The 14701-nt window shown below is 39.2% G+C and overlaps 1 protein-coding gene across 15 annotated transcripts in view; it reads right to left on the bottom strand.

Moving 5' to 3' along the window:
* Positions 1–2037: 2037 nt before the first annotated feature.
* MORF4L2 (mortality factor 4 like 2) overlaps positions 2038–14701 on the bottom strand; it is a 20508-nt gene continuing 7844 nt past the window's right edge. Inside the window, exons 1-5 of one of the 15 annotated variants that reach the window (XM_021714025.1) lie at positions 13802–14422; positions 12375–12447; positions 11892–11938; positions 4959–5056; positions 2038–3588 (exon numbers count right to left, since the gene is read on the bottom strand). In XM_021714025.1, coding sequence (XP_021569700.1) covers positions 2698–3564 — 867 coding nt within the window. In that variant the 5' untranslated portion in view covers positions 3565–3588; positions 4959–5056; positions 11892–11938; positions 12375–12447; positions 13802–14422 and the 3' untranslated portion in view covers positions 2038–2697. The other 14 variants (XM_021714026.1, XM_021714032.1, XM_021714033.1 and 11 more) reach the window with 14 other exon arrangements.

Here is a 14701-nt window from a genome sequence, read left to right as displayed (position 1 = left end):
GATCAGGTATTTCTCTCTCATTACCATTCCATCTCGTCTTTTCAGGGTCTCTGTGAGCTGACTGCTTCCGGAAGATTCAGTTGCTGTCAGGCAGCCCTTTCCACACAGTTGTATACCATTTCAGTAGCCCCCACTTCTTCCATACCCTTGCTCCTCCCCCTCTCGCTGCTCCTCCTCTCCTTTCCTCCTCTTCCTCCCTACTCCCTGCTCCTCCTCCCCTTCCCCTTCTCCTTCTTCTCTCTCCCTCCCCAAGCTCCTCCCTTTCCCCCTCCTCCTCCCTGTTCTTCCTCCTTCCCATATCTCTCCCTGTTCCCCCTCCCTCTCCCTCCCCCTCTCACTCTCCTTTGCCTAGAGGTAGAGCCTAAACTGTACCCCCCACCCACTCATATGTTGGAGTCCTAACCCCCACTACCTCAGAATGTGACTGTATTTGGAAACAGGGCTTTTTTTTTTTTTTTTTGAGCTGGAGTCTCACTCTATTGCCTAGGCTGGAGGGCAGTGCCAGGCTCACGGCCACTGCAGCCTTGACCTGCTGGGCTCTGGAGATCCTTTCCACCTCAACCTTCCAAGTAGCTGGAACTATAGGCACATGCCACCATGCCAACTAATTTTTTGATTTATTGTAGAGATGAGGTCTTGCCAAGTTGCCCAGGCTGGTCTCGAACCTGTGAGCTCAGGCAATCCTTTCACCTAAGCCTTCCAAAGTGCTGGGATTATAGCCACCGGGCATGGCTGGAAACAGGGTCTTTACAAAGATAATTAAGTTAAAATGAGTTAACTGGTAGAGATCCTCATCTAATGACTGGTGTCCTTATAAGAGATTAGGAAACAGATATAGAGGAAAAGACTACATGAAGACACAGAGAGGACACAGCCATTTATAAACCAGAAAGAAAAGCCTCAAAGAAATAAAATCTGCCAACACTTTGATCTGACTTCTTGCCTCCAGAACTGTGAGAAAATACATTTTTGTTGCTTATGCCACTCAGTCTGTGGCACTTTGTTATGGCAGACCGAGTTGACTAATATATGCCACAACCCTACACCTCTGCTGACAACTCAGGAAAAAAAGTATTAAAAAAAAATCATCCATTTTGAGTCCCATTTATTCTTGCTGAGACCCTAATTCAGTAGGATTGATTATCTCCATATTTGTTCTTACTATATTTTCTGAAATTTCTACAATAACCACAGAATCTTTTTTTCTTTTTTTTTTTTTTGGCTAAAAACATAGAAAACACTATCATGGAAAAAAATGGATTTCACTGGGAAATATCCATGTAAGGTGGATTTATAAGCACAGGCATCCAACATGCTTCCTCTGGTGAGAAAGAACAAAGCGTTGCATAAGTGTAACAAACAGCTGAGTACCCACTAATGTCCAAATTAATGGGGGCAAGGAGCATCAGGAACAAAACTCACTGTTAGAAGCACTGGCTGGGCTTGGTGGCTCAACCTGTAATCCCAGCACTTTGGGAGGACAAGGCAAGTGGATTGACTGAGCCTACAGGGTCGAGACCAGCCTGGGCAATTTGGTGAGACCTTGTCTCTACAATAAAATAAAAAATTAGTCGGGTGTGGTAGCACACACCTGTAGTTCCAGCTACTTGGAAGGCTGAGGTGGAAGGATCGCCGGAGCCCAGCAGGTCGACGCTGGGGTGGCCATGAGTGTGCCACCATACTCCAGCCTGGACGACAGAGTAAGACTCTGAAAAAAAAAACAAAACAAAAAAAAACTGCAGCAGCACTAGGGCAACCCCCTTGGGTCCCTTCCCACTGTGGGAGCTTTTCTGTCCTCTCAATAAATCCTGCTTAAAAAAAAAAAAAGCAGCAGCACTAGAGACTTATGCACCCTGAGAAGCCACACTGAGGGGAGAGGAGAGGAAAGGGCCTGACAGGGCATACTTCTGGCCGCCATACCAAATAGGGAAAGGAATTCTTTTACTTGGAATTAGAACTTTTTTATATCACCTAGATCCTTCCTGAGCCTGCTGAGTTTGTCAGCCTCAGTAACAAGAAAGGCACACTGCAAATTACTTGCTTTGAAATTTAGAAACAAATTTTATTTAAGATCTGAAATACAATTCCTAAAATATCAACTTTTCCAGAAAACCGTGGCTACACAATAATGCATTGCCTCTATCATGTTAGAACGTGCATTAGACTCAAATACAAAAACCATGAAACAAACCACCATCCTTCCACAATTTGAGCAAAGATAGAATGCCTAAGGAACAACATAGATGGACTTGCAGAGGATGGGCTGTTTTACTTCAAGCACCATAAAAAAAAAAAAGAGCACAAATGCATGGGTTTTCAGGTATATACATTAAGTCGAACCTTTGGCACTAGGAATCAGGGCGTTTTTTTGTCACATAGCATTAACACATATTAGAAAATTGTGTAGTGTCAAAGGGATAGAACCACCAGCATTCAAGCAATGTTGTCAACTAGGCGATAAAATGTTCTACTGAATGTTTCTTCGTCTAATTACTGCGTACACTGGTAGCAACTTTGAAATGAGAAAAAGGAGCTTACACTCCTTTTATTTTCTGTTTAAAACGGAACAGAAAACAAACTGAAACATAAGCCCTGTTATACATTAACAATTTTAAAGAACATCAATTTTACAAGAAAAAGACTAAGAACAGATGTTTACAGATACCAGACAGATAATGGTGAGTGGTCAGGAGACCCTCACAGGGCTTTGCGGTGGTACTCAGCAGAAGCCACTTTGTAATCACTGGCAGTAAATAGAGATGCAGAATTCTTTGCCAGATATTTTAGGAAATCATGCAAATAGCCCAACAGTAATGCAAGGCTCTTCTCATCAAGGGGTGTATAGGCCAACATTGCTCCAATTCTGACAAATAATCTCAGTAGGTGTGGCGCTCCATAAACCTGGGACATTGGCGCATCAGGGTGGGCCAAGAGAATTTCAGCATACTGGGGCCTCTCAAATTTGTAGAGCAGCTGAGTGCCCAACATCACATTGAAATATTCTTTTATTCCTGCCACAACTTCATTAACGGCATATTCCTTATTATCAACATTTCCCTGCGATTTCTTGCAATTTGCATATTCTTCCAGAATAGCATCTACATTTTTCTTAGCAGGAAGTTGAAACAGCTGCTTCTGCCTGGTAACTAAGTCCCAGTCCTCAACAAGCCATGGTTTTAATTCTTCAGGAATCTTCACTTTAACTTCCATTCTATTCTTAAATGCCTCCTCACTTTCAACAGTAGGGTCTGCCCGTGCCCTTTTCTTGCGAGGGGGCTGAGGTGCTTCGCTGGTACTGCCACCATCTCCGTTTCCAGGAGTCTTCTGTTTGTTCTTTCTGGTCTTCCTCACGGATCCTGAAGGGGGGTTCTCTGCAGAGCGACCCCCCCATCTTCCTGGGAGAGCTGACTCAAGACTTTTCTGCTGTGGACCAGTGGTCTTCTTTCCTGAGGAGGCCCCTCTCATCTTACTTCTCTGCATGTTGCTTCTAGTTGGTTTTTTGAAGTTGTCTTCTTCTGCAGATTGTTGTCCACGAGTTTGAGAACCCTGCTTTCTGGAACTCATTCAACCCTGTTTTTATTCCAACCACTGTAATATATAAAGCATTTTACTTGGTTGTGACCTTTAGCTATGCTTCATAAAGGCCCATCAGAGCACAACACACTCTAACTCTCTTGGAATTTAGATTTCAAAATCCTTTACAAGTGATTTTTTTTACCTCCTCTTCCTCTTTCTAATCTTCACTACCCACCACTACTCTTACCCCATCCACTCATCAGAACTGCCCATAAATTAGTTTTTTGATGCCATTCAAAAGATAGGAATGTAATCTTAGATAAGGAAGGAATTAAATGAGAAACTATAAAAGGCAGTGGAGTTGAAATAGAAGACTTTTGCACAGAAAGAATGACAATATGAAAGAAATGGGGAAGATTAAACTTAGTTGACTTGGGCAAAATGAGTAACGGTAAACATTTTTGTATAAGTCCAGATAGGCCCGAATGAGGGTGATGACAGAGTCAAGAGAAATGGAATACAGAACTTACATTGAAGAATACAGTAACTGAAGGAGAGGGAGGAGTCTAAGTGGGATCTGCAATTTCAAGTCTAGGTAATTAATGAATATAAGCACTGATTTTTATGGGCTAGTTTGGAATCAGCAATAAAATGATAGAACATAGGTAATTTATCCATTCATTAATCTCTTCAGTTAGTCATCATACATGACTGCATATCTGCTTTGGGACAGGTACTATGGTAGGTGCTAGGTATTCAAATGTCTAAAGTGACAATTACAAAATGAGGTTAATATAATGATATAGGCACAGAATATTTGGGGAGCAGACAATAAATGGTACATGATACTACCTTCAGTGAGTGAGTGTTGGAGGTGAAAAACTGGTGAGGAGTCACTGATGACTCCCAGGTTTTGAGGATGGGTGATTGGATTATTAGCATTACCATCAAATGAGACTGCATCTACAGGAGAAAATGGATTAGAGGGGAAAGAAGTTAAGTATTGAACCTATAGTGAGCAAGGTGTGCAGTTAAATAGTACTTTAAAGCTCAGGCGAAGGGTCAGAGCCAGAAACGGGGATCTGAGAATAATCATAATATAGCTGGTAGTGGACACTATGAGAGCCAATGAAATAATTCAGGGAGAACAGAGTTCTTCTAATAGAAGAGGAAGAAGTTCAAGTATGGAATTCTGAAAAACCTAAGGAAGATATTTAAGGGGTGAGCAGAGAAAAGAGACCAACAAATGAAATAAAAATGTTAAGAGTAGTCATAGGAGAATTATGTGAATGCTATCTTTAAAGTCAAAGAAGTTGAGAGTTTCAAGAAGGAAAAGGGATAATCTACAGTTTAAAATGTAGCAGAGAGAACTAGTAAGGTAAGGATGCAAAATGGTCTATTATTCTTATGGTATGACAAATGAAACAATTCCTTTGACTTACACAATCTTTCTTCTTTCTTTTCTAAGAATTCTTAGTGATTTACCAGGTGGAATCTTATAGATCTTCTGGGATGGTCTGGAAGATGTGGGAGACACAACCTAGAAAGAAAAGCAAGTATCTGCAATGAAGATGAATTTTGTGAACTCATATAAGGAAAAATAATTTATAAACATGTGGTTTACAATTGTGGTATCAGAGAAAATATGTAAGTTCTGCTGTCAGATAGACCTCTACTTCACTTAGGCTCCACCATTTTTTAGTCGTGAGGTCTCAGGCAAGACATGTAAGCTCTTTAATCTGTTTTGGTGTTGTTGTTTTTAATCTGTGGAATATGGAAGATTATCCATAGCCTTCACAGGCTCTTGTGAGAACTTCATACATGTGATGTTGCTGAGCACCTAGCACAGGAATACCTGCACATGTGAAAGTGGATACAAAGATGTTCTCTGCAGTGGTGTTTGTAATACTTAAGAACTGGAAACACCTACATATTCTTCAATAGGGAAATGGTAATATGTTACATATGCACACTACAGAACACTCAAATGAATAAGGAGAGATCCATGTATTAACATGGAAAGGTGTTCAATACATATTACTAGGTAAATAGCCAGGTTGCACATTATAAGATTCCAAAGTGAGAGATAGCACAGGTGGGGAAATAAGTATGTCTCAGATAGTTTTTATGAACATAATTTCATTTCTGTGTGTTTTAAACAGGTGTATATAAACTTCTAGGGAAATATTTAGACAGATAAACAGCAGCCTGTTAAAATCGAGGTAACTGCTGAGAAAGGGATGATGGTAGACTAGTCTTTTTTTTTTTTTTTTACTGTCTGTGTGTTGATTTGGTAAATCCACTCTGCTTGTTAGACTAGTCTTAAATCAGGTTTCTCTGGCACTGTAAATACAACTTTTACCCACCCATCAGCCCATCTCTAGTCCTTAAGACTATGTGGACAGGCATCAGGAAAGCCCTGAGGGGGGAAATCAAAGGTAAGAATGCCTGAAGACCAGAGCCCTGAATCAGGAAAACCAGTTACTAGAAAGAGAAGCTGGGGTGCTATTATTTTCACTAGGTAAACAATATCCTGAAAGGTCACAATCTCTAAACAGAAATTACAGAGCAAAACAAGTCTTCAGAGAGCATCAAAATCTGTGAATGTATAGACTGACGCTGTGGAAATCACAAACCTAGCTGAGACAAAGGCATATTCTGGAAAGTATCCATGTGTGTCATGGCATTAGATTGTAAGCTATCATGCTTTAAAAATGTTTAATTTTTTAAAAAGTAATTTATTGTGAATGAGACAGAAGGGATACAGTATCTGAGGATATCAGAGAATTTAGTTAATACAGGTTGAGCACCCCTATCTGAAATGCTTGGGACTATTGTTTGGAATATTGTATATTTGGAAAAACATGAGATTATCTCATTATGTTGGTGGATGGGACCCCAATCAAAACACAAAATTTATTTATATTTCATATACACCTTATACAGTCTGAAGGTAATCTTATGCAATATTTAAAATTTTTTGCACTTGTCACATGAAGTCAGATGTGGAGTTTTCCACTTAAGGGTGTCACGATGGCATTCAATAAGTGTCGGATTTTGGAGCATTTCAGATTAGGGATGCTCAACTAGTACAAGTAAAATCCAGAAAGCCTATCTTGGGGGCTCATTCCATAAAACAAAGGGATAATAGTTAAAATATCAACTAAAGAAAGTAACATGGCTGGGTGTGGTGGCTTACACCTGTAATCCCAGCACTTTGAGAGGCGGAGGCAAGAGGACTGCCTGAGCCCAGGGGTTTGAGACCAGCCTGGGCAACTTGGCGAGACCCCGTCTCTACAATAAATTAAAAAAATTAGCCGGGCGTGGTGGTGCACATCTGTAGTTCCAGTTACTTGGAAGGCTGAAGCAGAAAGGATCCAGCAGGTCGAGGCTACAGTGGCCGTGTGTGTGCATGGCACAGCACTCCAGCCTGGGCAGAGTGAGACTCTGACTACCCCCCCCCCCCAAAAAAAAAGGAACACTGCCCTAGTGCAAACCAGATTCTACAAGACACTGAAGAGCCAGCCTGGACAAAAATCAGCAATTCCTTAGTGTGGAGGAACTTGAGAATGTAGCTGAACATAGTATATCCTTGGTATTGACTGTATACATTCATGCATAAGAAACCTACAAAAAAATAATTCTATGTGGTTCTCATTACGGTGGATGTTTAATCATTTTCTAAAATTTTTTTATCATTGATAAATTTGATATAAAGTCCTAAGTTAAATGAAACGTTCACCCTACAGAACCACTTACTGCTACAGAAAACAAAAAAAAAAAACAAAACCCTGCACCATGTCAAGGCTTGTATGTCCAAAATGAATAAAGTCAGGGAAATAGTCTTTCTAAAGAACTGCCTCAATAACTTTTATTTCTATCGGGGTGCCCTACACATCAAGCAAGCAACCTCTACTACCTGGGAGTCAGGAGCCAGACATCAAAAGGGAATACATCCTTTCGCTATCTGGCTCCCATTGGTGGTAGTAGCAGCTTTACGACTGTCACTGTACTTCTCTCTCCCTTCCCAGCAGCTTAACACTGCTCCATGGATCTGTGGCATGTGTTGGGGACACTCACTTAAAAAGCTGGCATCATTACTTTTATGTTGAGTTGCTTTAAACTGTGAACCTGCCAGTTTCTATCATGAATTTCACATTTTCATTAACATTGTTTACTCAGCATACTGATTCTCTGCTCCAAATAGACTTCCTTTTTGTCCCTCATTTAAATATCAGGAAAATCAAGTCCCATCTCCTCTTTAAAAAATCTTCCACAACTACTCTGGCCCATGTTTCTCTCCCATCTCCAATACCATATGAAATTGACAGTACTCTAAAGCTTAGTATTTAATTATTTAAATGTTTCATGTATTAGTGTTGTTTATGGAATGCCATTATCCATTTATACCTATCTTGCATCTTTCACAGCAGCACTTAGGTCCCTGGTTGGTATACAACTGTGAATCAAAGGGCAAGTAATTCAACATATGGAGAAAACGGGTGTGAAATAGGGACAACAGTCATCGACTATTTTCTCACCTGTTCCCTAAAGATCAGTCAGAAACTGAGTAAACACATTTGAATGTTTGTCTTAATTTTTATCTTTAATTTTGTAAGTTTCCTTAACCTGTATAAATACATTTAAACTGAGGTGAGTTATGCTTGTTATCAAACCTTAGATCTCTCCTTTTTTAAAAATTTACTATTACAACTGATCTTTTTCCCAGGTTAAGGTTATAATATGCATGTTTTGAGCTGTGATATCCATCAAATGAGCATGCTTTACTTAACCACTCCTAGAAATATCCAATGTGTTCCTCCCACAATTTATTATTTAATAACCAACTACTAAGACATTTTGCTTCAACACTTTTTGCCCTCATTTCCCATTATTCCCTTAAGATTCCCAGAAGTGGATATAGTGGATCAAGATGCTTAGAACTTTTAAGGCTTTTAATACCTTGCCAAATTATTCCCCCACACATACACTCATCAAATGGCACCAATTTCCAAACCCACAAGCAGTATAAAATGTTCATCATGCCTCATGCTCGGGCAAGCACTGGAGATCTTCATTTTAAAATATTTGTAAATTTGGTAAAGAAAATTGGTTTGAGTTTTTCAGTTTGTATCAGTGACATTTTAACATTCTAAAAATGTGTCTGCTGGCCGCTTATATTTCAGTTCTTGTCCTTTGCCCATTAATTTTGAGTTAGTTCTTAGTGATTTTAACACCAGGAGCTCTTTATTTATTAACAGCTGTAATTTTTTTGGCAAATATTTCCCCTAGGGTGTTATTTTAATGTCTGATGCTAAGATTTTAAAAGCTTAATATGATCAGTCGTGTAGTTTTTCCTTCTAAGTTTAAAAATTAAGGCCTATTTTATAGATTTTATATTTTAATTCCTTAACCCATCTAGAATTTGTAAGTTATAAACTGATGACCCACCTCAAGTGACACCACTTGTATTTGTACATTTATAAATACCAACTACATAAAGTTAACAGGCATTCTCTTACCGCCTCCCTCCCATCCCATCCCAATGTCAGGAGTATGTCTTCTAATCTTTTGATGTACACAATCACACAAATAAAAGATATAACTTTAAAATTCAATGTGTATATTATATACATAATGTATGTGAAAGAACATATAACATGCACGTACTTAGTTTTGACAAAGATGGATACTGCTCTGCACCCTGCTTTTCTCACTTATCATGGGCATCTTTCCATGTCAGTACATACCTACCTGTTCTTTTCCATGTCCACATTGCATTCTATAGTCTGTCACATACTGTAATTTAACCAGTTTCATATTAATGAATAGACTGTTCCTAACAGTTCATTATTGCAAAAATGCTGCAATACACATCAGTGTATAAATATATCAGAATATTACTATCTCCAAAGGACACATTCTAAGAGGAAATATTTAGCAAAAGGATTTGCTTATTTATAACTTTGATATCAGAGATTGAACCAAATTCACCTTAGAAAGAACTGTTTTAACTTTGACTCCCAGCAAAACTATTCATTATTCCATACCTTCAACAACACTGGATAAATATCTTTAAAAGGGGGGGTTGTTTGGGGCCAATCTAACATGTAATAAGATATTTTCATTTGAATTTGTGTGATATAGCTTTTATACGTTGGAAATATTTTTCCACTTTTTAAAGTGTGTCTTATGATGTCTTACCATAAGTCTGTGTGTGTGTGCATGTGCTTATCTCAATATCACAAATATGTCAGTTTTTTTCCTTTGTGATCTTGGCTTTTATGTCATGCTTAGGGAAAATCTCCCAAACCAATATTGTTAGTGATTTCCTTTACTTTTTTTCTTTTTAAGTGGTACACTTAACCTTTTTAAAAAAATATTTTTATAGAGACAGAGTCTCACTATGTTGTCCAGGCTGGTATCAAACTCATTGGCTCAAGTGATCCTCTTGCCTTGACCTCCCAAAGTGCGGGAAGCCACCATGATCAGCCCTCCTCTATTATTTATTGGTTATTTTTTATAGTGTTTCCCAAATATATAACTAGCTTTTCCTAATATTTATTACTGAAGAGTCAGTCCATCCTTTCCCCACTGATTTAAATGCTATTTTATAACATTCTAAATTCCCAGAGGTATATGGGTCTTTTTAGGTAGTTATCTTTCCAATGATTTTTGATCATTTTTTATTTTTTTGTGACAAGGTCTCATTGTGTCACCCAGGCTAGAATGCAGTGGCACGTTCATAGCTCACTGCAACCTCAAACTCCTGAGCAGTGATCCTCCTGTTTTGGCTTCCCAAAGTCTGGGATTACAGGCATGAGCCACCATGCCCAGCCGTTAATCATTTAATTTTTAAAGCCTATCTCTAGGCTATCTGTTCTGTCACAGTGGTATGTCTGATTGATGCAGTGTTATTTGAAGTAGCAAAACACTGGAGTCAACCTGAAAGGCTGTCAATAGTGATTTGGCAAAATAAAATGTGGTACATCCATAATATGGAATATCATGCTAGTTAAAGGAATGCCACTGTGAAAGGAATCAGACAGAACTCTGTGAATGGAGATGAAGTCATCCAAGACAATTTGTTGAATAAAAAGTCAGGCGAAAAAATATTTCTATAGTGTGATACCATATATGTATAAAGAAAAACACAAAACAGTATTTTATATATATCCATATACATTTTTTTGACAGGTACATAATTTAGTAATCTAGAAGGAAATAGAACAAACTGGTAAGAATGGTTAACTCTAGGGAGAGTAAGAGAATTGGGGGTGGTGACAAAAGGAAACCCGAGTTTACTCTGCAATGTTTAAATTTTTTAGAAGGAGATTGTATTCACATATCAATTATGTGATTAAAATTCATAATAAAATACATGTATTTTAAATTAACAAAATTTCGGATCTACTCTTATCCATGGATCTCACATATGGCCCAATTTTTCAGTTAATCATCACTGCATATTATATACTTTATAGGCATACCATTCAGACTGGACTCCCTCCCTTCTTCTAGGTTCTGCCCATTCTCTGAAGCCCAGGTCAAGGTCCTTTTCCTCCTTGAGGCTTTCTCTATTTTAGGTCACTCTAGCCCTTGCTTTCTCTGAGCTTCAATTGGCCCAACAGTCCACCTTCCTACCTTTAGCCTTTAATCATTCTCTAAATGGCCTCATGTAAAGGTGCCTACCCATTTAGTGCATCTCTTCCATCAGGGCAGTGCCTTCCTCTGAAACCTAGCTTTCAGAAGGGAGAAAAATAAGAAGGAAAATACAGTGACTCCATGAGAAAATACAGCTATCAAGAGACTGAAAAGCCTTCCTTCATCTTCTCATGCAAGAAATGGACCATTTGGGAATCATATTCCAAATGTTAACATTTTTTGTGTATGCCTGTGCCATACAGAAGTGTGAATAACATCTCTTACAGTTTGTTGGACTAAACCCTTACATTTACATATACCATGTCAATTACATTCATGTAAATTTTCTCTTGGATCTTGAAATATTTATTTTTTTAAGTTTTTTTTTAGTCTGAGATAAAGAGGTAAGGATATAAAAGTTATTAGCAGATACGGTTTGGTTAGCTAAAATTATAGCTCCTAGAAATTCTCTCATAAATAAATATAATCAATATACTTAAAACCTTTCTAGATTGTTAGAACAAGTCAGAAGTCATAATTTCAGAATTCAGCTCTAGTGGTAACTGCTGCTTCTGGAAAATGAGGAGAGAAACCAACAGTATTATTTTTTTTTTACAATTCTAAAAAGAGATAACCACTGCTTTTACAAACAGAAATTTAAGTGTATGAGAAAAACAGGATGTATCAGGAAAAGCAAGAGCCATAGTTATTATTAAAGCAAGCACTTAAACATGATACGCATTGTCCTGGTACTTTACATGCTACCCTTTCAACAATCCTAGGAAGTAGGAACTATTAGTATCATCTCAATTTTATATATAAGGAAACTTGGGTATAAAGCGAGTAAATAAGTGGTAGAGCCAGGATTTAAATTTAAAAGTCAGTACTTGCTCTTAACCACAAAACTATGCTGCAAATGGATGCTCCAAAGAAAAAACAATATATGGATCTGTGGAACTACTACAGGGGATCAACTGTAATATTAACTGTAATATCTTCATCAAGGGATGTAAGATTACACAGCCCTCTGTTGCTTATGCACTTTTTACACTGGAAGCACCAATGAATTTAGCTCCATCCTTCCCTTCTCAGAATTTAGAGTACCTTCTCAAATAGGAGCTTATCAATCTTCAAAATATTCCTGAATAGTTAGGAAGGTTATGTGGTATTATCTTGTTTTTGAAAATTGAAGCCGGGAGAAGGGAGACACTTACCCAAGATTTCTGCAATCAGGATCAGATCTCCTGATCCTTACTCTACTGCAAACTTAGCTTTTCTGATGGTGACCTAGAAGGTCAAACAAAAGGACAGAAAAGGACATAAAAATAAAAAGATATGAGATGATAGCTTTCTTCTCCATCAGTCAATGCAATTTTATCACACACAAAGGACATCAAAACCGATAAATAATGTACAAGTGTTTATTTTTCCTTTCTTGTGGCTATTCTCAAATTTAATTTATTGAACATCTATTTCATTTTTGACAAATTAATTTTCCTTTTTTTAGCTTTTTATTAGGAGTAATTACAAATAAATAAAATTTAGACGGAATAGTATTATAAACCCACACGAATCCATCAGCCAGCTTCAACAATTACCAACTGAAGGCCATCTTGTTTTATCTATAACCCCACCCACTGCTCCCCCACCCCCTTTTTCAAGCTCACCGAATAGCTGACTTGTGTACTCTATTACGGAAAATTTCAAACATACTAAGGAAATCAAATTAATATAAGGAACGCCATATGCCTATCACGCAGTTTAAGCAATTATTTAGGGCCAATTTTGCTTCCTATACATCCCTTCCCACCGCTGATACTGTTTTGAAGCAAATCCTAGTTATCAACGTATTTTGAAGCCCAGATATTATATTATTTAGTGCGTAAACATTTTCACAGACGTCTCTACCAAAAAAGGCAATTTAAAAACATAACCACAATACCACTATAACGCCTAAAATTTGCTATCAATTCCTTAAAAAACATTAAATATCGAATTCGTGTTCAAATTTTCCCGACGCATCTTAAACATATTTTACAGTTGGTGTGTTCGAGTCAGAATCCAAACAAGGCCTACTCATCGCATGTGGTTTACCTCCTGCTCGCCCTCGTTCTCCATCCCTTTCTTTCTCGCCCCCCCCTTCCTTTTTAACTTTTCAATATAGGAAAATTCCAATCTCTGATATTTTTAGGCAATTTTCAGGGAGCAAATTATTTCATCGACAAGGATTTATTTTTTATAGCTAATTTCCTTTATAAGAGAAGTTAGTGGGCAGAAAAGGCACTATCATGAGCAAGTCTACCTAATTTATATTTTTTTCTCATTCTATTACGCGCATATTTAACTCCATTAACAATAGCTAATGTCTTCAGGAGCCAGGCTTTCTGCTAACGCCTCATACGCACTATTATATAGCACACGTATCTGAGTACACGTCTCTGAGGTAGATACTATTATTATCACCATTTTACAAACATGGAAACCGAGACACAGAAAGAAGATGAGCCTTGCCCGGGCTGGGCGTTGGCGAGCAAGAATTTGAATCCAGCTCTGCCCGATTGTGAAGGCACTAGCTAATCCTGTCTATACAAGACGAAAAGAGAAAATCATCGACCCTTTCTCCCCACCCCCACCCCGAAACCTGAAACGAGAATCCAGTTCTTCCCAGCAGCCGACGTGTGATCACTGCCGTCCCTCCAACCGCCATAGTAAAGCCAGGTTTCTCTGGCAACTGATATCCATAGGCAGACACGTCACCCTGGAGGCGGGCGTATGCCCTTCAGCCAATCACAATCGTCTTGTCTAAGTTTTAGAATGTTCCATAATCGAATGATTGGACGACCACCCCCACGTCAGCAATGACACTTCGCCGCAGTAAAGGCGGGTGCTAGCAACCTGCTTCTTCACGGTTAAGGCCTAAAGCAAACCAATCTTCTTCCTCCTTTAGTGCAGATTCCAGCCAATGACGTTCGCCCTTTTAGGTTCTTGGCCCACCCTCCAAAAGCGCTACAGTCGTTGGGTCAGAAGTCTATAGGGCAGAATGTTCACGTGGCCCATTTTCACGACCCAGAGTTCCCTGACCAGTGCTTTTTTTTTTTTTTCCCCCCCCCCTTCTTCTTCTTCTTTTTTTTTTTTTTTCTGCAGGGAGGCATTATGGGTTTGTGTGTTTTTTTACCCCACTGGGAGAGGAAGTGTCTACGTGGCCTGCGGAAATAGGATAGGCGGAAATGAGCTAAGGTTCCCGCGAGTGGGGAAGCGCGAGGTCAAAACTGGAGCCACGCCCCCGGGCCTGTTGCGCAGGAATAAAAAAAGGCGCAGTGGGGGTTTTGATGTGTGCGCTAGTGAGTGTGGTGAATGCCGCGGGCAGATGGCATTAGGGCCAGTACGTAGCGGCGCGAGCAAGCTCGCGGGACCTTGGGGTTTGGGTGTGAATGCGCACCAGCCCTCGTGGCGCCGGAGGTGGTGGGTGTGCGCAGGCGCGGTCCTTGGCGTGGGGGCGGGTGAGAGAGAGGGCGAGCGCGAGCGCGCGTGGGGGGGAGGG

The sequence above is a fragment of the Carlito syrichta genome, unplaced genomic scaffold (assembly GCF_000164805.1).
Source record: "Carlito syrichta isolate Samal-C Ts95f unplaced genomic scaffold, Tarsius_syrichta-2.0.1 Scaffold305169, whole genome shotgun sequence".
In the NCBI taxonomy this organism is placed as follows: Eukaryota; Metazoa; Chordata; class Mammalia; order Primates; family Tarsiidae; genus Carlito; species Carlito syrichta.
This window is presented reverse-complemented; position numbering and strand designations above follow the sequence as displayed.